The following is a 24,668-nucleotide window of genomic DNA, read 5'->3' as shown; positions in this document are numbered from 1 at the left end:
TTTTATTGCTGTATTCAGAGGTCAGTTAATGCCCCTGGGCGCCCCTCCCGCCCCCCAGCGGTGGCTGCGTCCTCTGCCGGGGGCTCGCGAACCCAGAGGGTCTGGATCCGCGGGTTCGAGGCTCATATCCGCAGCCCGCCGCCTGGGGCGCGGCCACCTCCCCTCCCCGACGCCGGACCTGCCGGGGTCCGTGGCCCGCGGCCCCTGGCTGTGGAGGCAGGTCTGGAGCGGCCGCTCCGCGTCTGGCGCGAGGCTCGCGGAAAAGGGGCGGCGAGAGACCCCGCCACAACGAGGGGGTGTGGCAGGCCCCTACTTCTCGGAGTAGCAGTAGGTCCCATAGGTCGCCTGCTGGGGTCTGGGGAAGCCGAAGCTGCGCACCCCGGGATCGGGGAGGCCCCCGCAGCGCGGCCGCGGTGTGGTGATGGGGAAGCGCACGCTGCCGTCCGCCAGCCAGCCGCCGTCGCACTGGTCCAGCCCCGAGAACTTCCAGGCGGCGTAGAGGTGCCCGACCTTGGCCACCACGGCCCCACGCCGCCCGCACGCCGCGTGGGCTTCAGACAGAGTCAGCCGCCCGGGCACGAAGAACACTTGGCCTGGGGACCGGAGCGGGTCACCGACCGACCCAAAGCAGGGCGGGGCGGGGCGGGGCGGGGATTCAGACTCCGGGCAGCGGAGTTGAGGGGCAGGGTTGCGGCGGAGCGGGACCAAGCTCCGGCAGCACGAGCGGTAGACGCGAGGCAGTGGGGTGCGGGTGGGGTTCCCAGAGGTGGGCTGGAGCCTGGAGCGGGGCGGGCTGATGGCGGGGGCTGTGCCTTGGAGAGACAAGGAGACCGCCCCGATCTCGTGTCTTCGGAGTTCTCTTCCCCCCCTCCACCCCCGCCACAAGTCCCTGTCCCAGCGCCGCGCGCCCGCCCCTCACCCGCCAGCGCCGAGGTGAAGCAGAAGGCGTCGTAGCGGTCGCGCTTCCTGTCTCGGGGCCCGTAGCTGCGGATGCCGGGCCGACCTCGGCCGCCGCACGGAGCGCGAGCGGTGAGCACAGGGTAGCGCACGGAGCCCTCGAGCAGCCAGCCCGCGTTACACCAGTCCAGACCCTCGGTCCACGCTGACGGGAGATGGCAGGGGGTCAGGGACGAGAAGAGCCCCAGGCAGGAGCCAGACCCTGTTCTCGCCCCGCCCCTCGTCGGGACCCTGTGACAGCGGGAGGTGCCTGGGCGGTGCTGGGGTTCGGCTGCTCACCCTGGTACAGCTGGGCGTAAGTGGCCAGGCGTCCGTCCTGCTCCTCGCAGGCCTGCTTCGCCTCGTAGTAATTGAACTGGTACCGGCCCCGGCTGGGTTGGTACGGAAACACCACACCTGGGGGGTGGCAGAGAGCCTGGGAAGGGCCAGCAGACAGGGGCGGGAAGGGGAAGGAAGGGCGGCGCAGCCTAGGAGAGGGGGTTTGGGGGACCCCAGAGGGGCGGGGGAGATGCTGGGAAGGAGCCTGGAAGACCCCAGGCGAGGCGGCCCTACCCTAGCTAGAAAGGAGCCGGGACGGGAGCGATAGGGCCTCACCCTCCAGGCTCAGGGTCAGCGCCACGCTCTCGTCCTCGATGCCGTTGATGAGCTCGCAGCGGTACCGGCCCTCGTCCTCCAGGCGCACGCCCGCGATGACTAGCGAGGCGTCTAGCCGATGCCCCCTCCGCATCCTGGCGCGTCCTCCCAGGGGCCCGTAGCCCCGGGCTTGCAGTCCGTTGGTGATGAGGATCAGCGTTTCCCGGAGCTCCCCCGGCTCCACCTTGCTCCAGCGCACCTTGTAGCTGGGAGGCGAAGTGCCCAGGACGCAGGGCAGCGTGGCCGTAGCCCCACGACGAGAGTGAATGACCTCGTGGATGGGGGGCAGGAGGTAGTGGGGGCCCGGGTGGGATGCTGAGCAAAGGGGGCCACAGTGGCAGGAACCCCCTGATCCTCACTGCCCCAATGCCCATCCAGATCCTGGCCCCCAAATTCTTTCCCCGTGGTCCCCCAACCTTCTCCTCCATTGGCCCCTCAGCAGTGACTCTCACTCCCTGGGTGCCTCCAACAGCTGCTCTTTTCCCTTTCCACACTCCTGGAGTCTCTTCCCCAGTGTTCCCCAGTCTCTGGCCTCCCCTCCCATCTTACCTGTGTCTCCCTGGGCTCTGTGGAAGATGGTGCAGGCCCAGGGGAGAAGGAAGCGGCAGAGTGTGGGGAGGGTGAGCCGACCTGGCATGATGGGAGTCAGCCCAGCGCGTCTGCAGGGCACAAAGGGTGGGCACTCAGGATGGACACTCCTCAGCACCGAGGGAAAGGGGTGAGGCAAGAGCAGGGATGGGGATGAACTCCTATCAGGGATTCTTACAGGCGACTGTTCAGCTGGAAGCCATGGGGGCAGAAATAGGGGCCAGTGACAAAAGGCAGGTAATGCGGCAGGCAGTAACAACCCCCCTTCCTCTCTCACATCCCCTCAACTCAGCAGGTGCTGACTGGGCCTCTCCTCTGCCTCTCCCCTCTCCTCCCCTCTCATCACAAGCGCTGCTTCCTGAGCTTGCCATCTGGATTGCCTGGCCGTCTCTATCCTCTCCTAGCACCCATTTTCCTTCCTGAAGCCAGAGTCAGTATGATCTTGTCACTCTCCCGCTTGAAACAGTGACTCCCAGTTGTCCTGAAGATAAAGTCAAATCTCCTAAGGGCAGCTTCCAAGGTTGTCTGTCATCCAGCCTGCCCCCCACCCCAACCCTGCCCTTCACCACCTCTGCCCTCTGCACTGTGCTCCAGACATTCTAAGCTTCTGGCAGTTTCCTAAACAGTCCAAGCTGGAGCTCACTTCCTCTTCACAGGCACTGGTTTGGACTGCACCTCCTCTGCTCTGGGAAATCTTTTCTCATCCCCCAGTTTGCCACACTGTAAGGCACGAGATCTGGGGACATTTTTTTTTCTTAAAAGTACTTTTGTTTGCACCTAAACTAACACTGTAAATTTGAGAGTAATGCATATGACCTGTAGACTACATCAATGAGGTTTTTCAGAACGTATAAAGTTAAAAAGCATTAGATTATAATGTTATTTTAAAAACTATTTCAAATGCAATTATCTATTTCCATATAGTAGTTGATGTTTCCCCTTTTTTATTGTGTCATTCATATCACCTTGACCTTTTGTTTAAAAAATTGGGCTGAGGACCCCTTGGCTTGGTTTTACTCATTTTCCAAATCTGGCTCCTCTATCTCCTAATTGCATGACGAGTTACTTAACCTCTCTCTGTCTTAGTGTCCTCATCAGTAAAATGTGGAGAGTAATAGCAGACCTATCTTATTGAGTAGTTGCGAGGAGTAGATGAATATGTAAAATATTTGAAGTAGTGCCTGATATGTAAATGTATCTGTTAGCTATTATTTTCAGTTCCCAGCATAGTTTCTTGCACATAGTTGGTGCTAAATAAATATGTGTGTGTGTTTTAATGAATGAGTTCCCATTAAGGACTTCTGGGAAGAAAAGATGGGGCATGAGGGGAGGGGGGACATTTAAAAAAAATTATTTTCTTGGCCGGGCACAGTGGCTCACACCTGTAATCCTAGCACTCTGGGAGGCCAAGGCCGGCGGATTGTTTGAGCTCAGGAGTCCGAGACCAGCCTGAGCAAGAGCGAGACCCCGTCTCTACTAAAAATAGAAAGAAATTAGCTGGACAACTAAAAATATATGTAGAAAAAATTAGCTGGGCATGGTGGCACATGCCTGTACTCCCAGCTACTCGGGAGGCTGAGGCACAAGGATCACTTGAGCCCAGGAGTTTGAGGTTGCTGTGAGCTAGGCTGACGCCACAGCACTCTGGCCCAGGCAACAGAGTGAGATTCTGTCTCAAAAAAAAAAAAAAAAAAAAATTATTTTCTTTACAGTACTTTGAGTTGTTTTTTAAAGCATGGACATGCTTAAAGTTTAATATACGTGGTGCTGCTCTAGGCACTTTGCATGTATACTTTTATATTTCCTTCTAGCAATCCTGTGAGGTAGAAACTATCATGAATCCCATTTTACACATGCTGAAACAAAGGTGCACACACATTAGGAAATTAGTACACGGCTAGTAAGAGGAGGGCTTTGCTGGGATTTGAATCCAGGTCTGACAGTGAGGCTCAAGCTCTTAAACACTGATCTATATTTCAAAACAGGTGCACACACATCATCTTCATAGCCCTTGCAGAAGAGTCAGCAGCACCAAGGCCTACCTGTTAGAAGCTGGTCTCTCCACAGAGACGGAGGGAGCAATGCTTAGCAGCTTTTCATCCTGCTTGAGGAAGAGGTTCTGGATGAGGCGTTGCCCGAGCTCCTGGGATTTCCAAGCACCTGGGACTTGAGCACTTGGTCAATACAGTTGCTCCTTTTGCACCTTTGAGGAAAGGCTTCTGCTCTGCACTCCAAGAAGACGCTGCACTGCCAAGAACTCTCCCCTATCCATCAGTCCACTAAGCCAGGCTAAGTGACCAGTGTCCAGCCCTGTGACTATATCTATGGAGCTCACTTTCACAGGGGAAGATGCTGGGCTTGCGGAGAGGAGTGGGAACCCATGAAGGAGGGTGCAGTAAAGGAAGCAAGCCAGGAATGATTACCCGGAAGAGTGCAGAAAGTGGGGTACCTCATTGCTTCTAGATGCCCTTGGACCAGAGAGGGGTAGATCAGTGGATATGAGGGTTTGGGACTGATAGGGATGGGAATGAACTCGGAATGTGGCTCAAAGATCCATAACTGTCAAGCTCCAGCTGCCTCCACATTTCAATATGGGTCTCATCTAAGCAGCACCCCCTGTCTCCCCTCCCTCCCAGCAGAGTCCTCACCTCCGCCCTGCGGTGCCTGGGTGCTCATTGCCTTTGGAAAGAGGCTCTCAAGGTGGAAACCAGACTCCCAGGACTTCCAGCTGCTTCAAAAACCTGACCCCTTCTGTACAACCACTCTGTCTGTCTGTCTGTCCTTTCCTTCTCTGTCCCCACCCCATCGGAAGCACAATTTCCCATTGTCTCTGTCTTCTCCTCTATTGTTGAATAACAGGGCCCCTTTCTTCTTCCTGTGGGTAATGGCAACGAAATGTCAACAGCTGGGGATGTGGGATGCAGGACAGGCTGGCACATACCACCGGAAAAAGGGCCTGGGTGTGGGGTGGGCTCAGAGCAGAAACTGACATCCCCAAGAAGAAAAGGGGATGAGAGAGAGAGCGGATGGTGAGAAGGTTGAAATGGGGTGTCGTTCAATACTCCAAACTGCAAAGCTCTATAGAGATTTTGTCTGAGGCCAGAAGGATGGCTGGGCTCCATGGGGGGCAGAGGGAGTGGCCAGTGTTGCAATAGAAGAGATGGAAATTAGACAGTGAGGATGATTTCTCTGTCCCTGGGAAGGAACATGGGAATTTCTGAGGATAGAGGCACTTTGGAAATCTCCCCAAAAGAGAGGTCATCTTATAGGTTCCCCAATTTTCCACCTCTTCTTTCAGCATAGATGGATAATCTTCTTAGTTTAAAGTTCTCAGAAGAAAGGTATCTTTAATCTTCCTGGGTGGAAATTCACAAGTCTCTCTTTTTAGGAAGTTGTCTAAACTCCTGCTGGGGTTTTTTAAACTTTTCTATTGAGGTATAATTTACATACCAAAAAAAGTGCATAACATGTACTCAGGTAAACCCCCCTCCCCAGATCATGATATAGGACATTTCCAGTAATCCAGAATAGGCCCAATTCTTTTTTTGTTTGCTATCAATGAAGAGAGAAGACTCCCCTCTCCTGCCCTGCCAATAGCCATTTAGAAACCCTTAGAGCTTTCAGTCAAGTTTTAGCCCTCTCTTCTTTCTTCTGAGCAGACCCACGGCAGTAGCTTCATGTTATTAGAAGCACACACTTTCAGAACTGGAGAGGACCTCAGGACACTGTGCTTCCTCATTTACCAGATGAAGAGCAGGTGGAGAGGAAGGTCACTTGCCCAAAATCACACCCAATACCGTTTTTGAGTCAAGTGTAGAAGTTTCTGCTTTTTCCACTAACCCTCTTCTGCTCCTCTCCTCAGCTCTCCAAGTCAGACAAGCTCCATGTTTTACTTGGGCCACACCTAATAACAGGGAGTCACCCCAACTCCACCTTTTGGGGATCCGATTTATTATCTTTTCCCTGTCCACTCCACTGCTGTTCCTAAGCCCTTCCCTCCTCCTCCCGGGACTCTTTCAAGAGAGGAGACAAATAGCTCCCTGTCTCCTGGGACAGGACACCCCGATCCAGCCCATGTGATTGGCTTCCTCCCAACTCAAACAAACAGCCTCTGGACGGAGGGAGTAGCAGAAAGAAATGGCTCTGCTGCCTCCATTCCCAGGCTCACTCTATCCTGCTCGTTTCTCTCCAGATCACTTCTGAACTGTGGTTTGGAAGTCTCTGGTATGTAAATCCACAGAAGGCTGAGTTTGATAAGGAGAGGGCCTAGAACTATTTGATAGATGCAAAATGAATCCTTTGAGGGTAGAATGAGAAAGGAACAGGCAGGAACAAATATGTAATGAATGACCAAACTGTGTTTAGTTTACTCTAGGTCACTTTCATCCTCAGTTTTCCCCAAGACTAGGAAATAGGAATGGGGTAAGATGGCTCACACTTTAGTTGGTGTCTTTTTGCTGACCTAGCATCTTCTGAGGAGAGGCCTTTGCCATGCCTGCTACCTACTGACCAGGTGAGATGGAATAATGTAGGAGAAGCATGGAGTCCTGACATCTCTTTCTCTAACACCCCAGACTCGGCTTCCACCCTCCAGGCAGATCCAGCTGGCCAGTTTTCTTGAGCCCTGGTGATGGCAAGCATGGTCCCAGGTTACTACTAGGATTGTTGCATGAATAACTGGAAGAGTTGGCAAGATGGCACTTTAGGGAGGGGCTCGGTGTGATTGGTAGGGGTTCCCTCTCCTCCCGATAAAATTCAAATGGTTGCAGGGGTAGTTGAGTAAAAATGCAGCTTAAATGGTCCACTTGGGCTGGGCACAGTGGCTCACGCCTGTAATCCTAGCACTCTGGGAGGCTGAGGCAGGAGGATCGTTTGAGCTCAGGAGTTCGAGACCAGCTTGAGCAAGAGCGAGACCCCATCTCTACTAAAAATAGAAAGAAATTATCTGGCCAACTAAAAATATATATAGAAAAAATTAGCTGGGCATGCTGGCGCATGCCTGTAGTCCCAGCTACTCGGGAGGCTGAGGCCGGAGGATTGCTTGAGCCCAGGATTTTGAGGTTGCTGTGAACCAGGCTGACACCACGGTACTCTAGCCTGGGCAACAGGGTGAAACTCTGTCTCAAAAAATAAAAATAAAATAAAATAAATAAATGGTCCACTTGAATATAGCAGTGGACCATTAGAATGACAGACAACATGATTATTAATAAGTCAAATCTAATTGTTACATCTTAGTAACCATGAAAACAGCTTCTTGACATTTGTCTTTTACTGTTCCCTGCACTTTCCGTCATTTCACTTTACCCTAATCTACCACTGAGATAGGCAGAACAGATATTATCCCACTAGACTGAGAACTTCCTAACGTCAGAAACTTCATAAGGTCATTTGTTCCTGTCTCTCACAAAGTTCTCTACATACTCTCCCTTCAAAAAATAATTCAAGGCCGGGCACGGTGGCTCACGCCTGTAATCCTAGCCCTCTGGGAGGCCGAGGCGGGTGGATCGCTCGAGGTCAGGAGTTCCAGACCAGCCTGAGCGAGACCCCGTCTCTACTAAAAATAGAAATAAAAATTATCTGGACAACTAAAAATATCTATAGAAAAAATTAGCCGGGCATGGTGGTGCATGTCTGTAGTCCCAGCTACTCGGGAGGCTGAGGTAGTAGGATCGCTTAAGCCCAGGAATTTGAGGTTGCGGTGAGCTAGGCTGATGCCACAGCACTCACTCTAGCCCAGGCAACAAAGTGAGACTCTGTCTCAAAAAAAAAAAAAAAAAAAAAAAATTTCAAATTGAATTCAACTACCCCTGCAAATATCTTGAAACCACTTCATTTTTTCAGCCCATCTTATTCTCCCAGGCCTCAAAGCTTGCTGTCTCAAATACCTGATTCTCTTCTTGTCCTGGCCAGTCTAGGTGGGGTCTGACTTCATACAGACTCTCACCCCCAGTCTCCTATTGGTCAACTTAAACCCAGAAGTAAGAAGATCTAAGTATTAATCTTAGACCAGGATTTGAATAATTTTAAAAAGTGAGTCCCATCTTATGGCTCTACATTCTTTTACATGGGAGAAATAAACTCTATCACAGTATTATTATTCCCATTTTATGGAGTAGGAAACTCATGTCCAGAAAGGGTTAGTAACTTGTGCAAGGCTATATGGTTACTAAGCAACTAGGTAGCTTATAGCCAAACCTGGATGCATTCTTCCCTGCTATGAAACAATAATTCCTCCAAAATTGGAAAAAGGTAAAATAAGGATTCTTTGGTTGCTCGTTTTTGTTTTTCTGGTAGCATACTAGAACATTTTCTGATAAACGTGCCTGACACTCATCTGATTCTCGCAGGCAATGTAACTCTGTTGGTACAATATATTTGATAAATAATCTAACTGACAAAGGTGAAGACATTTACAGTCTTGTGCAGTTAGAGGTTAACCTACAAAAGTTGTTAAAAGGACAGGGTTTTGTTGCACAATAGAGAAGTTAACCACAGAGATGTTTTGGTTTTATTGTCTTAGAAAGTTAACCAGTCTTATACCTAAAATAGCAGTCTTACTTTGGCAATGTTTTTCTTATTAACTATGTATCCCTGCTTCTGAAAGTCTCTCTGTTCAAAGCAGCTTTTTTGTCTTCTTGTTAGTTCCCTTATTAATGAGTTAAATAAAACTTTGGCAGGAGTCAACAAATAACTTTGAGAATTGTTTTTCTACTTCTCAACTTTGACAACACACTAGCACCTCTGCTTCCCTCTAATAGCAGATCCACTGGTGCAACTAATGCAAGAATTCCCAGCAAAGCTAAAACTCCTTGAGGGTAGGACCCCTTTACATCTCCAACATACAGTGGACCAGCAATGGGCACGAAGAGGAAGTGGCCATTCTCAGCAAGAGTCCTCTACAACGCCTTCTTGTAGTTAAGGACGTCCTTTGCTGCTTGCTGCTCCAATGCGCCACCACTTACTGCTCCTCAGTCCCCTTACCAACATCACAGAGACTTTACGGGTACCCGTTTGTGCTTCCTCTGGAAAGCCTTCCTTAACAAAAGCAAGAAGCGATTTAACAGCTTTTTCAATGGCATATACCAGGCATTCAGAAAATGTTTACTGAATAAATAAATAAAATTGAAGTGTTCTTCCAATTTCTGCAAACTTAACAAAAAGGCAGTATTGCATAGTGGTTAAGTTCCATAGGCTCTGGAATTTAAGTGTCAGGGTATCAATCTTAGCCCTGCCACCTACTAACACGATAACATTAGACAACCTGTCTACCTTCTCTTTGCTTAATTGTTTTCATCTGAAAATGAAGATTACAATGACAACAACCACAACAACAGTAATTAGAGCAGTGCTTGGCTCCTAGAAAGCATTCAGTGAATTGTAGTCATTATTATTGGTGGTGGGGGGGGTGCCGAGGGGAACAGAATCAATCAAAACACAATAGTGATCAATTTTAAGGGATCACCTGATTTTTAAGAGGACATAAAAACCACACACATAAAAGTCATGTTCCGGCTTACTTAATGATTTTTGTTTATTACAAAACAAAAATAACACAGGCACCTAATGAAAAATAATTCAACCACTATGAAAGGGATAAAATGAAAAGTAAAATTCTCCCTTCCTTCCTTTCTTCTTATATTCCCCAGGAACAACTGTACCATTATCAAGCTCCTTCTGTATCTGGCCAGAAAGTATTTAAGAATCTACAAGAATGCAGATAAATAGAAGCATACATCATACATATAATCTAACCTGAGACCATAATATGCAAACTGTTCCCTATCTTGCTTTCTTCACCTAATAATACATGGTGAGCATCTGTCCTATGGGCACATGACATAAAGCTCTCATGTTCTTTTTCATTTCTGCACAGTATTCCAGTGGATGGCTGTAGCCTAATTTATTTAATGAGATGCTTAGTGAGGGACATGGAGGTTGCTAAAGGTTGGGACAACTAGCCATCTGGGGGGAAGAAAACCCAGATCTATAACTCATTTCTTAAAGCAAAATAAATCCAGAAATCTCAAAGATATAAATGTAAAAATAAAGCCATCAAAATGCCAGAATAATAGTTTTTAAATTGGAAGGCAACTTGTATTGCTGTTTTACTGATTATACAATGACACAATTAATTGTAGACAATTTAACAAACAGAACAACACTAAAAACTGAAACCCCTGCCTTAATCCTACCACCCAGAGAAAATAACTTTCAGCATTTTGCTATCTTTCCAATCTTTTGAAGGATTTATATATATTTGTATATTATGTGTACGAGTGGCTTCAGCTGTGATTTAAATGGTAACATGTAACAAGGCAGAGAGCCAGCAGCTGAGGCGAGGGTTGCTTCATCAGCACCCACAGGCCCCTGCGGAGCTCTGGGTGCTGCACCCAGCCCAGGTCCTACGCACCATTGTGGGGGCCACCAGATGTCTATGGTGGAGGATGCTCAGAGATGGAGATGCTACAGCAGAGACTGCAAAGCTCTGCAGCATCCTTCAGACTCAGAGTGCCCTTCAGACCCTGCTTTTCCTATGTTTAGCTAAGCTCTCATTAGGAGGGAGGGAGTCCCAATTTCTCAACCTATTTTTCTTCATGTTTGTGACAGCAGTGCCAAGAGGAAGAATGAGGCCAGGATTCCTTGGTAAGGCACCATCTTACCATCATGGTCCTCTTTCTACCTCCACTCCCACTGAGGTTGGTGTCTTTTATACTGCCCCTTTCAGAATTTTTCCCACAGCATTTTTACTGATGTATCTGGAAATATCTCATAAGATATATAAAAAAGCAACCCAAATGAGTGTGTCTGCTACCATGAAACCTGCACTCTCTAGGACAACTCTAGAAGTGCAGCAAGTATTACAAAAGAAAGAGGGCCCTGTTATCCCTGCCTCCCTTCCTGTCATTCATTCACCCACACCACGACCAGCATTTACACACACCAGGGGTTTCAAGCCCCTTCAAAGGAGACAGTGAGGCCAGAGGAAGGCAGAGGCAACAACCAGAGACAGGGATGCAGGACTCGGAGACAGGGCTTGACCCAGATTGGAGAGAACGATGGCACCAAGGGGCAGATGGCAATGGGGCTTCAAAGAGAAATACATGTTTGTTAAGCTGAACCTGCACTAGATGGCATCAGAGAACAGCAGTCATAGTACTAAAACTACGTCTTATTCCACTTCCTTTCTTTGTGCTCTGTCTGGCTCTCAGGTTACGAACCTACAAATAGGGATAATATACAATATGGGATTATGGCAGGAATCAAATATGGCAATGTTTGCGAAAATGATATTTTAACTGTAAACCATTGTGTGAAAATGGTTTTTAAATAGTAAGGTACTGTATGCAAGGGATTGTAATATTTTTATTATCATGAACTCAAATAGTTAACAAAGTAGGAAAACTAGAACCTGCCTAGGCTAAGGATTAGGAAATAATACAAGTCTAAGAAAACTCCTGTGAGACACAGGCACACCTTTTTTTCCCTCAACAGAAAGAAAAGTAAATAACGCTCTACTAGCTAAACATTGCCAGTATTTGTTACATAGGCTATTAAATATCCCTCATTATAGTTGCAATCACAAGATATTTTCTCTTCCCTCAGTCTCAGATTTCACTGGCAGAAAAAAATAACTGAGAAGAGGTGGAAAAAGAAACAGCATACTAGTTTATGAACCATGGGGATTTGCTGGCATGGTATGGTTTTTATAACATTGTGCGTAGATTTAAATCCAGTAGAGAAAAATAACCCAATACCTTAATTTTTAGAATTTCATTCCACTCTAGATATTTGGAGAGGCATCCAAGAGTTGGTAGTCAGTCTCAGGGCCCACACACAATTCCTCCTGAAGGTCTTCCCCTGTTGCTAGCCATATTGTACTTCAACTCTGCCCCACATCCTTCAGCACTGAGGGACTCTAATTTGCATTCATTTGCTATTTAAACATTATTTTCCTGATAAAATAATATGTTAATTGTAGAAAATTTTAAACACAGGGAAAAGATCTTGTTAAAGAAAAAATTATTCAGTGACACTTGTCAAAGCACGGTAATCAGACTATTAAGGACCATTGTGATAGGTATAGGACCACGGCAATGGGATTTTGCAGTGGGGGAGAGAGATTGGGCTCAACTTCCAGTACAGCATGGGCAGCTGGGAATTTATAACCAAGGACCGCAGTAGGGGTAAGTGGATAGAAAATCACTAAGAGGAAACATCAAGGGTAAGGGGGATTTTGGCTAATCTGACCTAACAGGATTCTTGCTGAGGATGGGCTGGAGTGATCAGACATCACCTGGGGGACAGTGAAGGATGAGGAACCTGATCAGATATCAAGGGTGATCAAATATCAAAGGTAGGAAGTTCTTGCCAAAGTGATTTAGCAGAGTTCTTTGCTAAAACTGGATTTTAAGAGGAAGTGCACAGATGAGCCCAGGAGAAGGCTGACGAGCCTAACTAAAGTTTGGCCAAGCAAAGATTCTGTCAGCATAAAGAAGAGGAAACACTTACCCATAATCCCTTCACCTAGGAGTGACTTTATAACATGTTGATTTTCTTACTCTTATTGTTGAGTGCCTGTGGATTTTTTTGAGATATAATTCACATTCTATAAAATCCACCCTTTTAAAGTGTACAGTTTAGTGGGTTTTAGTATATTCACAAGATTGTGCAATCATCGCCACTTCCAGAACATTTTATCTCTCCTAAAAGGAATTCCGTACCCATTAGTGGTCACTCTCTGTTTCCCTCTCCCCATAGCCCCTGGCAACTAATAGTCTACTTTCTACATTGCATATAAATGGAATCATACAGTATGTGGCCTTTTATGTCTGACATTCTTTCAACATAATGCTTTCAAAATTTATCCATGTTGTGGCATGTATATGTTGTGGAATGATATTCCATTGTGTAGATCTACCACATTTTGTTTCTCCATTCACCAGTTGATGGACATTTGGATTGTTTATACTTTTTAGCTATTATGAATAATGCTTTTATGAATATTCATGTACAAGTTTTTGTGTAGACATGTTTTCATTTTCTCGGGTATATACCCAGGAGGGAGATTGCTGGGCCAAATGTAGAAATGTAATTCTACATTTAACTTTTTGAGGAACTGCCAAAGTGCTTTCCAAAGCAGTGGCACCACTTTATATTTCCACCAGCAATTTATAAGGGTTCTAACTTCTCCACATCCTCATCAACACTTGTTATTGTCCATTTTTTTATTATAGTTATTCTAGTGGGCATGAAGTGGTATCTCACTGTGGTTTCCATTTGCATTTCTCTGATGATCCCTTTTGAGCATGAGAAGTGAGTGGTTCAAGGTCACACAAGAGTGGCAGAGTGGGAAAATGACTCAGGTCTGACCCTCATTCACAGAATGTTCTTCCGTTGGATCCAGCTTCTGAGGAATGCCTATGAAGCATTCCACATCCCTTCTGCAAGCGTCTAAAAAAAATCCCAGTAACTAGTAACCAAGATCCATCGTTTAAAGTATTGTCTCCATGCATCATATTTTATCATTTTTTTTTTTTAAGGCAAGCATGAAAATGAGGTTTATTGAGGAGAAAAAGAGGATTACAGAGCAAGAGGAACACAGGTTTACAGGGCATGACACATAGGCCACAGATGACCACCGGACCCATTGTTGCAGCAAAGGGAGAGCAAAAAGAAGAGCAAAAAGGGCCCATGTAGCATATTTTAAAAGTAAAATTAATTTTATGGAAAAAAATTTATGGGATTAACAGATACGATGTGCAGAACAATTGTGATAAGGCCTTACTGTGAAATGGCGATTTTTCTGTTTGGAAGTTTCTAGGGGGCGCTAAATGAACGGAAATACCGGTATGGGGAGGCAGGAGGAGGGGTCCTTTTTTCAGGGTTTCGTTCTTGGGTGGCTCAGTGAAGCCTAGGAGCAACTGGTGGGGGAAGGGGCACGTGCAACCCCTCCTTGCTGACTTTGCGTTATCTTCCTTCCCTCCCCCGTTCAATAGATCCTCATGCTCACAAGTCAAGTCCAAACTCCCCAGCCTAGCATGCCTCCTGGGATCCTGCATCTCTCTCCTTGTCCCACCCCCCACTTCCTCCAGTCCCACTCAAGATTCCCGACTTTTCCAGGCTAGACTGGGTGCTTCCTGAAATAAGGGCTCGTGTCTTATGCATCCTTGTATCCCCCAGTACCAAAGGGACAGGTCCTGGCACACAGCGGGGGGGGGGGGGGCGTCAAAAGGCATTTGATGAACTTACTGAAATCTCTAGTCTCTACGCTTTTATAAATAACTGGTCCGGAAGGCTGAGTATTCATCCTGGCAAAATCATGGCACAGATACCCTTCTCCTCTGCCTCCACGAATCCCTCAGGCCACTCTCGATGCTTCGCTAGAGTTTTCCTTTTTCATATTTATGCCCAGGACTAGCTCAGTGTAGGACCCAAAGCTGTTCTTGGCATCCTGAGAGGGCCAGTTAGGACTTAAGTCCCTTGACTGCTCAAGGATTGCAGGGAGGAAGCAAGTAGAACTCTCTCGGAACCTCCGGAAGTGGGCACGCTCCAGGGCCCAGTTTCTATGGTAACTATACCAGCAAGCTGGCCTCCACAATCGTTTCTGGGAGGACTGTGATTTTGGTTTCCGCGGCCGTCTCTATGGTTTCGATGGCCTAGAAGGACCAAAACGGCATTTCCGGGAAGATGGCGGCGCACACGTCAGGTACGGCACATGTTTCCTCAGAGAGGACCGCGCAATGACGGTAAGGTTTCCTTTCCCCCGGATGGTAGCAGTGGGAGCTCAGGCTCAGTAGCACATGTGAGAGCAGCGGAGTATTTTTGCCCAAGGGGCACTGCCGTAGGAGGGCTGGAATTTAGACCTGAAGAGGAAGGAGGCTTAGGGAAAGGGCAGCCGGCTCTTTAGTACCGCTGTTAAGACGAGTGTCCCTGGGCCACTTCTCCTGAAAACTCAGATTGAGCTGGAAGGAGACAGTGCCCCAAAGTGTGCCCGCAGCGCCTTCACAAAGACTGTGGCACAGAGGTTTTGTCCAGTTGGAAGTCCGTTAAAGCGATTCCTATCTGTGTTATTCAGGTAGAACACATAACGACTACCCGCGTTGTCGATTTCTGGCGCTGCTTTAAGTGCTATCGGCTTGGGGAATAAAGCCCATCTCGGACTTCAGGAAGTGTAGTGCCTGTTTCCTCGTTTGTAAATTAGGGATAACACTTCCTAATAGGGTTGTTGGCAGGATTAAATGAGATAATCCGTGTGAAGCAATTAGCAACCGCTGGTAGATGTGCTACAAGTGTTTGCAAATTTAGTATATAAACTGAATCGTGCCAGTCTGGGTTCAAAAGGAGAAACACGTGAGTTACTGTAAAGAAACGCAACTAGTTGGTGATGTCATAGAAAGAGGACCACTTTGGAGTCAGGCAACTTGGGCTCATGTTCCAGTTCTCTCTCTTACTGGCTGTGTAACCTCAGGCAAAAAAACCCAGGCCTTGTTTTCCTCATATGTAATATAAGGATAATATCTAGATTACAGGGCTGTCAAGATGAAACAATATGAAAATATGTGTAATCTACCAGTTACACATTAAATGCTCAATAAGAGTGCCCTTCCTAAGCTGGACAGTTTCAAAAAGGGAGCATCAACACGACTGAAATGCAGCAGCAGTGTGGGAGAAGTGTGTAGCCCCCACACCAAGAAGACAGTGAATGCTGAGGCACAGGTACAGGATAGGGGCCCTATTAAGTACCATTATCTTGTAACTCAGGTTAAAAAGCACCTCACAGCTTTGTTTTTACACGGTAATATATTTTGGGAGATGGCTTGTAGTGCGAGTATGGACTGTGCAGACAAGCTGCCTGGGTTTGAGTTCTACCCATAGCCGTGTGACCTTGAGGAAGTCACCTAACCTCTTTAGGCCTTAAGTTTCCTCATTTGCAAAACAGGTATTATAATATTTTCCTGAACAGGCTGGGAAGATTAAATAATATAATCCATGTAAAGTTTTAGCACAGCCCAGCATGTAACGAGTGCTGCGTAAATTCAGGCATCTGTGTTAACACTGGTCCTTGACTTTGAAGAACGGGAATTGTTTAAAAAAAAAAAAAAAGTGTGCTCTCTTTGATTCTAACGGATGCTAATTGCTTCTGTAAGTATGGCTTGCTGGCCTAGCTTAAGTGGAGCCTCCACCGCGTGCAAGTTACTTCCTGATAAAGGGCTGGAGAGTCCCGGGGCCCTCCAACCAATTAACCAGATAAGAAGGGCAAGGCATAATCAGAAGCCTGTCCCGCAGCTTAAAAACCAACCAATCAAAAGCCAGTCCTGCGGCTTGAAAACCAACCAATCAGGAGCCAAGACAATCAGCCACTTTTGAAGAAGCAAATGAATTAAGGGAGGGAGGGGGGATGGCATGGCCCGTGCATGTAATCTGCTGAAAAGTATAAAAGACATGCGCCCCCGCTATGCGGGGTCCCTGCCCGTGGAAACAGACTACTGCGTTGGTGGCTGGGGGCTTGGACCCTAGCTCCAGCTAGTCAATAAAACTCCTTTGCCTTTTACAGCCTCAGTGACTCTGTCTTTCTGTTCCTGGGGCCGAGGGGAACCGGCTCTAACAACTTCTCGATATGTTGATCATGGTCTCTCTGTGGCCAGACAGGGAGCTCCCCAAAGACCAGGCCTCCTCCTTCCTCCGTCTCTGTTCAGGGCTTAGGAAAGAGAAGTGAGGATGGAGTTGATGGTTGCTTTGGGCACTTTCTTCTTTCTTCTTAAAAGGATATCACCTCTTCTTCCCTGGTGAGAGTTTGAGGACACTTTTTTCTCACCATGAGTGACACCCCAGAGGTCAAGAGTCATGGGATGAAGTTTGCTGAGGAGCAGCTGCTAAAGCATGGATGGACTCAAGGTGATCCCCTGGGGCCTCTTCCACACACCCCACTCCCTGCCTATGCTGTACCCAGGAGAGAAGCATCATCCTGGATTACCCCCATGCAGTCCACTTAATTGGAGGAAAAGCTAGTTTAAATTTGCAGATGAAATTTTCTGACTTTTCCAGAAAACGGAAGAATAGAAGAAATCTGACAGTGGGTAGGAGGACTAGAGGAGTGAAGAAGAGAAATGGCCTCTGTTCCAAAAGAGTTATGAAGGAAGAGATAGTTCAGGCTCAGACACAGGCAGGGAGACTACATGGAGTGGTACTAGAAAGAAAGGAGCTGGGAGGACTTCAGAGAGGGACAGATCATGCCCCAGTGCCAGCTGTGTTGAGTGGCATGAGTGGAGGGTGCCTTGTGAGGGCTCAGGGCAGGCAACAGAATAAGCCAAGTCACTCACTGTGCTCTGCAGGCAAAGGCCTGGGCCGGAAGGAGAATGGCATCACCCAGGCCCTCAGGGTGACGCTGAAGCAGGACACTCATGGGGTAAGACTGGGTAGGCTGAGGGAGGTCAGCATGGATGGGAGAGGGGGAATCCTTGAGGGCAGGTACTTAGAGCTCTTACTCATTCCCCTGGCAGGTGGGACACGATCCTGCCAAGGAGTTCACAAACCACTGGTGGAATGAGCTCTTCAACAAGACTGCAGCCAACTTGGTAGTGGAAACTGGACAGGTATGAGCTCTGATAGATGGGGCCTGGGACATGTGGGAGTGGGGAGGCAGGGTATATCACCCACTCACTGATACTTCCCTACAGGATGGAGTACAGATAAGGCGCCTTTCTACGGAGACCACCCGTCATAATCCTCCCAAGCCCAACTTGCTGTATCAGAAGTTTGTGAAGGTATTAGAGGCTGGGGGTGAGAGAGTCCATCCTTTCTTCCTTCTCTGATCTCTCCTGGGACCTGAACAATTGCCTTCTGCCTTACCAATTCTCAGGACTATCCTGACTGGATCCCGTGACCAGCCTTGTTGGTTACTTAGACTGCCCAGACCCTCAGCAAGAATTGAGATCTTTAGGTTTCATGGATCCTGCCATCTGTTGAGGGAGCAGCAATAGGGAGTGGGAGGTAGGGTGCAATCCCTCAAGTCAGGAGCTGCCACATTGGGGGTGGGGGAGGCATCTAATTCAAAGGAGTCAGAAGCCAGAGGAGACCTGAGGGATTACTTGGTCCATCCTCCTTACTTTGCTGATGTGGCCAAAAGGGTGAAAAGTGGCTTGCTGACGAGCCCACAGCTGGCTAGCCATGGCAGACAGGACTAGAACCCAGGTCTTCAGACTTCTGCTGTCAGCTATACCAACAGAAGGAAGCTAACACTTAATGGTTGTCATGTGCTTTACATGTTTCCCATTTCTCTACATCTCGGTTGCCATCTCCTACCACACTTCAGGCCATCATCATCTCCTGCCTAATTTCTTTTACAGTCTTCTCACCTCTACTCCAATCAGTCCATCCTCCACAAAGCATACAGAGTGTTCTCTCTAGAACACAAACTTCATCATGTCATTGGCTCCCCTTTGACCTAGGATGACACAGTCTAGATTTATCAGACTGGCTTTCATGTCTTATCCTTGCCTTCTCTGCCTCATCCCTTGCCACCTCTCTCCAGGACTCTTACACTTTAGCCAAATGGAATCTGTTTCTTTCCTTTGAAGGCACCATGTTTTTCTACCTTCAGATTTTGGCACATGCTATTCCCTCTGCCTGGAACATTCTTCTCCCTTTCCCCTTTTACCTGCAGACTTTTGGTCTTCCAGAGCTCAGCTTACATGTCAATTATTTCTATAAACCATTCCCTAAACCCTGAATCCTGAGTTGGGTACCCCTCGGTACCCCTCCTTTAGCACAGGCAACACTTCCATCATAATTGCCTACGTTCTGCCTTATCCACCACCCTATGTAGATTCCATCTGAGCTGAATGCATCTCATGCTTATTCCACTCTGTATCCCCCACTCCTTGGCCTATAGCAGACTCTTATTTAATCTGGTTAAATGAAGGTACCATGAATAGGTATTGTGATGGGAGTGGAGAGGGGCATCTTTATTTTGTCATTTACTGGCCCTTGTCCTGCTGTGAAGCTCTGATGACCCAGAGCACTTCCTTCTTGTTCTGCCCACAAGCCAGGAGTGAGCCAGAGGCCAAAGCTGCTCCACCTCCCAGCAGCTATAGCTCACCTCCTGTCCAAGTTGAAGTATGCAGGATGGTACACCTCTCTGTGGCTTTGCAAGGAACAGTGTTGGGGGCTGAGAAACTCTGCCTAGGGCTATGAATTTTTAGGGGCTTCCACAAAGGAACGGGGTTGGCAGTCGTGTTGAGTGGGTCTTGTCCACCCCATGATCCCTCCTTCTAGACGGCCACCCTGACTTCAGATGGAGAGAAGCCAGACAAAGACATGGAGAGCTGCACTGATGTCAACAACCAGAGGCCCAAGCCCCCAAAGATGTGAGACTTCATTTTAATACAGGAGCATGTGGGAGATGCCTTCAGATCTCAAGAGAAAGGACTAAGTCTAATGCTTGACTGTGGGCTTCTTATGGGGTAGAACTGAGTTTTACTAATCCCTCGCACCTCAAAAAGTGCCAGGTCCTGAACAAGAACTAGAGTGTTGAGGGCTGTTTTAGAGGGAAGAGAGGTCAAGCTTTTCCATCAGGTTTGTTTGTAACTCCTTATCTCCCCGCAACAGTCTGACGGATGAGATGCTGCTCCAAGTCTGTGAGGGGCGAACAGCACACAAGTAAGTAGTGGTCAGCTCCTTGGGCTCCCTCTTTTTGCCCACCCTGGAGGATGGCCTGTGCCACCTCTTGAACCTTTCTGCCCCAGGGAAATGATTCCTACTATCTACCCACCTACTGCCTGAAGACAGAAAGCTCCCTGCTGCCCCCCACCCCCAGTGTTCCCTGCAGGCCTAAGGATTAGGCCCATTTCTCCTGATACCCTTGTTCTGACTTGGACCCCATCTATTTCAGGGCTGCCCGTCTTGGGATTACAATGAAGGCCAAGCTGGCTCGGCTGGAGGCCCAGGAGCAGGCCTTCCTGGCTCATCTCAAAGGCCAGGACTCTCAGGCTTCTCAACCACAGTCAGAAAGCAAGCCCTGCAAAAAGAAGAAAAAGAAAAGGAAACACAAAGAGGAGGAAGAGACTACAGCATCTGAAAGGAATGCAGATGAGAAGCACCCAGAACACACTGAACAGAACATCAGGAAAAGCAAGAAGAAGAAAAGGCAACCTAAAGAAGGAAAGGTCTCAGATGAGAGAGAGGGAACAACTGTAGAGAATGAGGAGGAAGAGGCTACAGGAACAAGTGGGCTTAGGAAATTGAAGAGCAGAGAGCAAACCAATCAGTCCCCCAGGAAAAGGAAGAGAAAGAAGAGGCAACACCATGAAGAGGAGGAGAAGATGGGGGTCTTGGATGGAGGAGGAAGAGGTAAGGAGGCTACAGGTGCTATCAGGACAGAGGAGGTAGACAGCACAGAGTACACTGACCCGTGCAGCACAAGCAAGAAGAAGCAGCACCGTGAGAAGGATTTGAACTTAGAGGATGAAGAAGTCGAGGAAACTGTTTTAGACAGTGGGACCAGGGACACAGAGAACAGAGCATGCAGTGATGGAGGAAGGAGAAGCGAGAAGAAAACACAGCAACATCGAGAGGAAGAGGAGGAAGTTGTCAATGTAAGGGATGAGAGAGATGAGGAGGATGGCAGGACTAGGGAAGTAAAGAGCAGAGCACACCCTGGCTCAAGCAGCAGAGGTAAGAAGAGGAGGAAGCGGCAGTCAGAGGAAGAAAGCTGGAGTCGGCACTGACCAGAGAACCAAAGAGAAGAAACAGAGGAAGAGAGACTGAAAGTCTGGTCAAGGTGGGGCTCACTTGATTTGCCTTCAGGAGTCGAAGCCTCAGAGACTTGGGTTGATGCACGGTCTTCTGTGCTCCCCTAAATATGGAGTCTCTCCTAAGGAGGAACCTGAGCTCTGGAACATCAGTCTGCTGAGAGGAGAGAGTGTTGGCACCATGCCTTAGTTGATGCAGAAGGCATAGTCCCTTCTGCAGCTTCTAACCCAGAGATCATGAACTCAGGTGCCTATAAGAGCCAGATGGCTAAGGGACAACGAATGCTGGGGGCTGGGGGAACAGGAACACAGATACCCTTTGAAGGGACATCTCTGTTAAAAGAAGCTGAAAATGTACATTTATGTGAAATCTGATTTTTAAATATTGTGAAGGCTAAGAAAAACAACAAATTTAAGCCTATTGGCTGGAGTCAGTCCACAGGTTGCCAGTTTCTAGCATGACCAAATGAATGAATAAACATCAAGTTGGGCACATAGCCTACAGATAAATCTCAACTGGAATCTCCATTCCCAGCCTGGGAAAGTAGATTTTCCTTGGCCTTTGAAGAAATTTCATCTGCTAACCTCCTTTGCAGTCTTGTCACACTGAGAAGTGGAAGTAGCTCAAAGACATCATCCAGCTTCCTATCTGTGTCCCGAATGGGTAAGAATCACTTGTGTGTAAACGAAAGCACACCTCACTGGGCATTCAACAGTCAATTTTCATTGCTTCCAAATGCCTTAGCAACCATTCTTGCCTGTTCTGTTTCCCTTAGAGAGATGGCACCACATCACCAGTGTTGCTCTCTGGCTCCTGCCACCCACTAAACTTTATTACCAGAAGAGTTCCCAGGACTCCACAGTTCCAGGAGAGAATGGCACTAAGTCTTTTCTGGGAAGAATGTCCACCCACCTTCCCTCACTGCAGACGATAGACACACTCGGTGTCAGGGTAGATTGGCAGGTTCAGCTGGTACTTCTTTTCCAGAGCAGGTGGCACAAAACGGCCCCCCAAGTAATGGTAGCGACCAGTAAACTGGGTTGCAGACTTTTTGGGTGCTGTCAGGGAGATGAGCAAGTCTGGCTGGATCCCTCCAGAGTTTCCCTTCTCCACATCCCATCCTGAAAAGAGGGTGGTGTTCAGGAAGAACAAAAGGACAGATGTCTAGTCCCCTTCCACACCTTGCTTTACCCTAGTCCTAAAGGAGTGGGAGGCCCTCTCAGTCCCCACCTGAGGAACTCTCATCCTGTGACCTCCATATACCCTGGGGCTTTGGTCTCTTCATGGGGCCAACATGTAAAGGGGGCTCCTGAACTGTGCTCTCCAGCCCTGATGGGGGATACAGAAAGCTGTATGCCCCTCTAGATTCAAATTATTGTTTCTTTTTTCTTTTTTTTTTTAGGCAGAGTCCCACTCTGTCACCCTGGCTAGAGTGCCATGGCGTCAGCCTAGCTCACAGCAACCTCAAACTCCTGGGCTCGAGCAATCCTTGTGCCTCAGCCTCCCGAGCAGCTGGGACTACAGGCATGCGCCACCATGCCCAGCTAATTTTTTTTTATATATATTTTTAGTTGTTTGGCTAATTTCTTTCTATGTTTAGTAGAGACGGGGTCTGGCTCTTGCTCAGGCTGGTTTCTAACTCCTGAGCTCAAACAATCCACCCGCCTTGGCCTCCCAGAGTGCTAGGATTACAGGCGTGAGCCACTGTGCCCGGCCTAGATTCAAATTATTTTAGACACAGTCTAAGCTGTGACTCATCAGGACTCCTAGGTACCAACCTCCAGACACAGGTTAGCGCCCCAGTCACCCCCAACCTTCTGGGTCCCAGCACCTGAGGGAATGTCGATGCTAGCAATGGGCACAGTGAGTCCCTTCAGGACACTCAGGATGCTGTGGAATGGCTCTCGAACATCGCCTTTAAAGCTGAAGCCGAAGATGGCATCTACCACCAGCTCATACAGCTCGTCTATCATCATGGGCTGTGGTGGAGCAGAAAAAGGAAAAGACGTCTGAGACAGCAGGTGTACAAAGAGCCTCAACTGGGGAGGGCTGTCCTCTGCACCCGAAGACCATTCACAGAGGCACAAATATAACTATCTCATCCAGAGGGCATCCTGAGGCCTAGAGAAACTGTGGGTTGGTCACTGATTCAGGCCAAGCTGAGTCCAGCCACATTTTCTGTTCTTAGTATCTGTCTGCCATTGGGGAGGCTACAGTGTGGGATAGCCTGAGACTGGAAGTCAGAAGGGCTAGATTCTGGTCTTGGCTCTGCCATGATGCAATTCTGTCACTTCGGGCAGACAGTTTCTCTTCTCTGTACCTCAGTATCTTCATCTGTAGAATGGGTTAAGAAAGTTTTTTGTTTTTAATTCTCAAATTTCTCACTACTAAATCCATGCATGTGCAGAAAGGGTTTAGAATGCGGCAGTCACTCCAGCCCCTGAGAGGGCCAGATCATGTGCTTACTGCATGCTAGGGGAGGAGGATCTGACTGCAGAGGAAGGAGTGACCAGGGAAGATGAAGGAGGAAGGAAGCCTTAGAGAAGGTGATGTTAGGGGTTCATGGAGCCCACCTTATGAAGGAGAAGGCTCTCACACGCCTTCTACTCAGATAGCATCCTTTAGGTACCTTCTGTGCCTGGCGTTACAGTGAGCTCAGCCAGGAAACATGAAGGAAGAGCAGATAACAGGCAGAGGTTACTGAGGAAATGAGGTATTGAAATGGAGCCACCTACCTCTGGGGGCATTTCACCAAGGAAAGGGATGTCCATTTTCTGACACTGGGTCACCAATGCAGTGAAGAGTGGTTTGTTAGGCCTTTTGGGGTAATAGATGGTTGGCTGGTAGCCCTAGGAGGAAAGTGGTAATTCAACCCCAGATCCCAGAATCCTCATGGCTTCCCCCATGGCCTCTTCCCCACATACTCACAAAGAGTTTGAGGTGTCGAGCGCAGACCAGGCCATCTCCTCCGTTATTCCCTGGGCCACAGATGACCAGGACAGTAGGAGGGCTCCTGGACATGGACGTAGGGGGATATGCCTGGAGGTGGAGTCACGGGAATTCGTAGGGGTTTCAGACAGTAGCAGACAGGGTTGGCCCAGCTGTCTCTCCCACCCCTCTGTGCCTAGGCCTGGGGACTGGGCAGTGACTCCTCCCTCGCTCCTCCCAAAGGCCGAGAGTTGTGCCACTGACCTTGGCAATGGCTGTGGCGCAGCTCAGCCCAGCCAGCTCCATAAGTTGGTCCACGCTGAACTGGTACTCGTTAAATAGCTCCTCGTCCACGGCCTGGGCCTCCTCCTGGCTGAGGGAAACCCTTAGCCTGAGTTCCCCGCCCCTCAGGTGCTCCGCAGCGCAGGCGGAGCGGCCGTCCCGGCTCCCGCCCCCGGGAGGGAGAGCAGGCCACCCGAGACCTGCGCCCCGCGTACCGGTCCGGAGCTTCGCCTACCTCAGGTACTTCACCGCTGTGCTCGCCATGACCTCCGAGTAGCAGCGGCCACCTAAGTTCAGTCGCTGCGGTCCCCACCAGGTGGGTCTTAAGCGGGAGGCGCCGGCCTGGCTTCCGATTCGCGGCAGACGCGAGCCGGCAACCAGCAGTCCCAGCCCCAGCAGTGCCCTGAGCCCGGACATCCAGCTCGCAGAACGCGCGCCCCCGGCCCGCTCGGCCCCGGCGCATGCGCGGCACCCGCCCCGCCCCCGGAGAGGCTAGGCCGGCGCGCGCGTTCCGGAAGTAGCCCGGA

The 24,668-nt window shown here is 48.8% G+C and overlaps 3 protein-coding genes across 4 annotated transcripts; 1 reads left to right on the top strand and 2 right to left on the bottom strand.

Annotated features, from left to right (window-relative positions):
- On the bottom strand, positions 1-15,975 carry HAPLN2 (hyaluronan and proteoglycan link protein 2). Its single transcript, XM_045545394.1, has 7 exons — positions 14,431-15,975; positions 4,221-4,381; positions 2,140-2,249; positions 1,552-1,905; positions 1,237-1,353; positions 920-1,102; positions 1-593 (listed from the first exon to the last, which is right to left on the bottom strand). The coding sequence occupies exons 3-7, from the start codon at positions 2,225-2,227 to the stop codon at positions 310-312; spliced, it is 1,026 nt and encodes a 341-aa protein (XP_045401350.1). The 5' UTR covers positions 2,228-2,249; positions 4,221-4,381; positions 14,431-15,975; the 3' UTR covers positions 1-309.
- Positions 14,868-21,423, top strand: GPATCH4 (G-patch domain containing 4). The gene is given in 9 exon segments (XM_045545389.1): positions 14,868-14,927; positions 16,947-17,076; positions 17,514-17,587; positions 17,682-17,774; positions 17,859-17,945; positions 19,456-19,547; positions 19,789-19,839; positions 20,072-20,875; positions 20,877-21,423. Coding segments are annotated over 8 exon segments (1,350 nt in total). The 5' UTR covers positions 14,868-14,927; positions 16,947-16,997; the 3' UTR covers positions 20,947-21,423.
- Positions 19,133-24,631, bottom strand: NAXE (NAD(P)HX epimerase). Of its 2 annotated transcripts, XM_045545392.1 has the most exons (7): positions 24,377-24,610; positions 24,124-24,232; positions 23,860-23,970; positions 23,667-23,780; positions 22,763-22,910; positions 21,844-22,052; positions 19,133-19,815 (listed from the first exon to the last, which is right to left on the bottom strand). In XM_045545392.1, the coding sequence occupies exons 1-6, from the start codon at positions 24,556-24,558 to the stop codon at positions 21,850-21,852; spliced, it is 867 nt and encodes a 288-aa protein (XP_045401348.1). In that variant the 5' UTR covers positions 24,559-24,610; the 3' UTR covers positions 19,133-19,815; positions 21,844-21,849. The 2 variants fall into 2 exon arrangements, with proteins under 2 accessions (XP_045401348.1, XP_045401346.1); XM_045545390.1 differs by lacking the exon at positions 19,133-19,815 and having other exon boundaries at positions 21,635-22,052; positions 24,377-24,631.
- Positions 24,632-24,668: the final 37 nt, after the last annotated feature.

Source organism: Lemur catta, chromosome 3 (genome assembly GCF_020740605.2).
Source record: "Lemur catta isolate mLemCat1 chromosome 3, mLemCat1.pri, whole genome shotgun sequence".
Classification (NCBI taxonomy): domain Eukaryota; kingdom Metazoa; phylum Chordata; class Mammalia; order Primates; family Lemuridae; genus Lemur; species Lemur catta.
The sequence above is the reverse complement of the archived record's forward strand: the minus strand, read 5'-3'. Positions and strand labels throughout refer to the sequence as shown.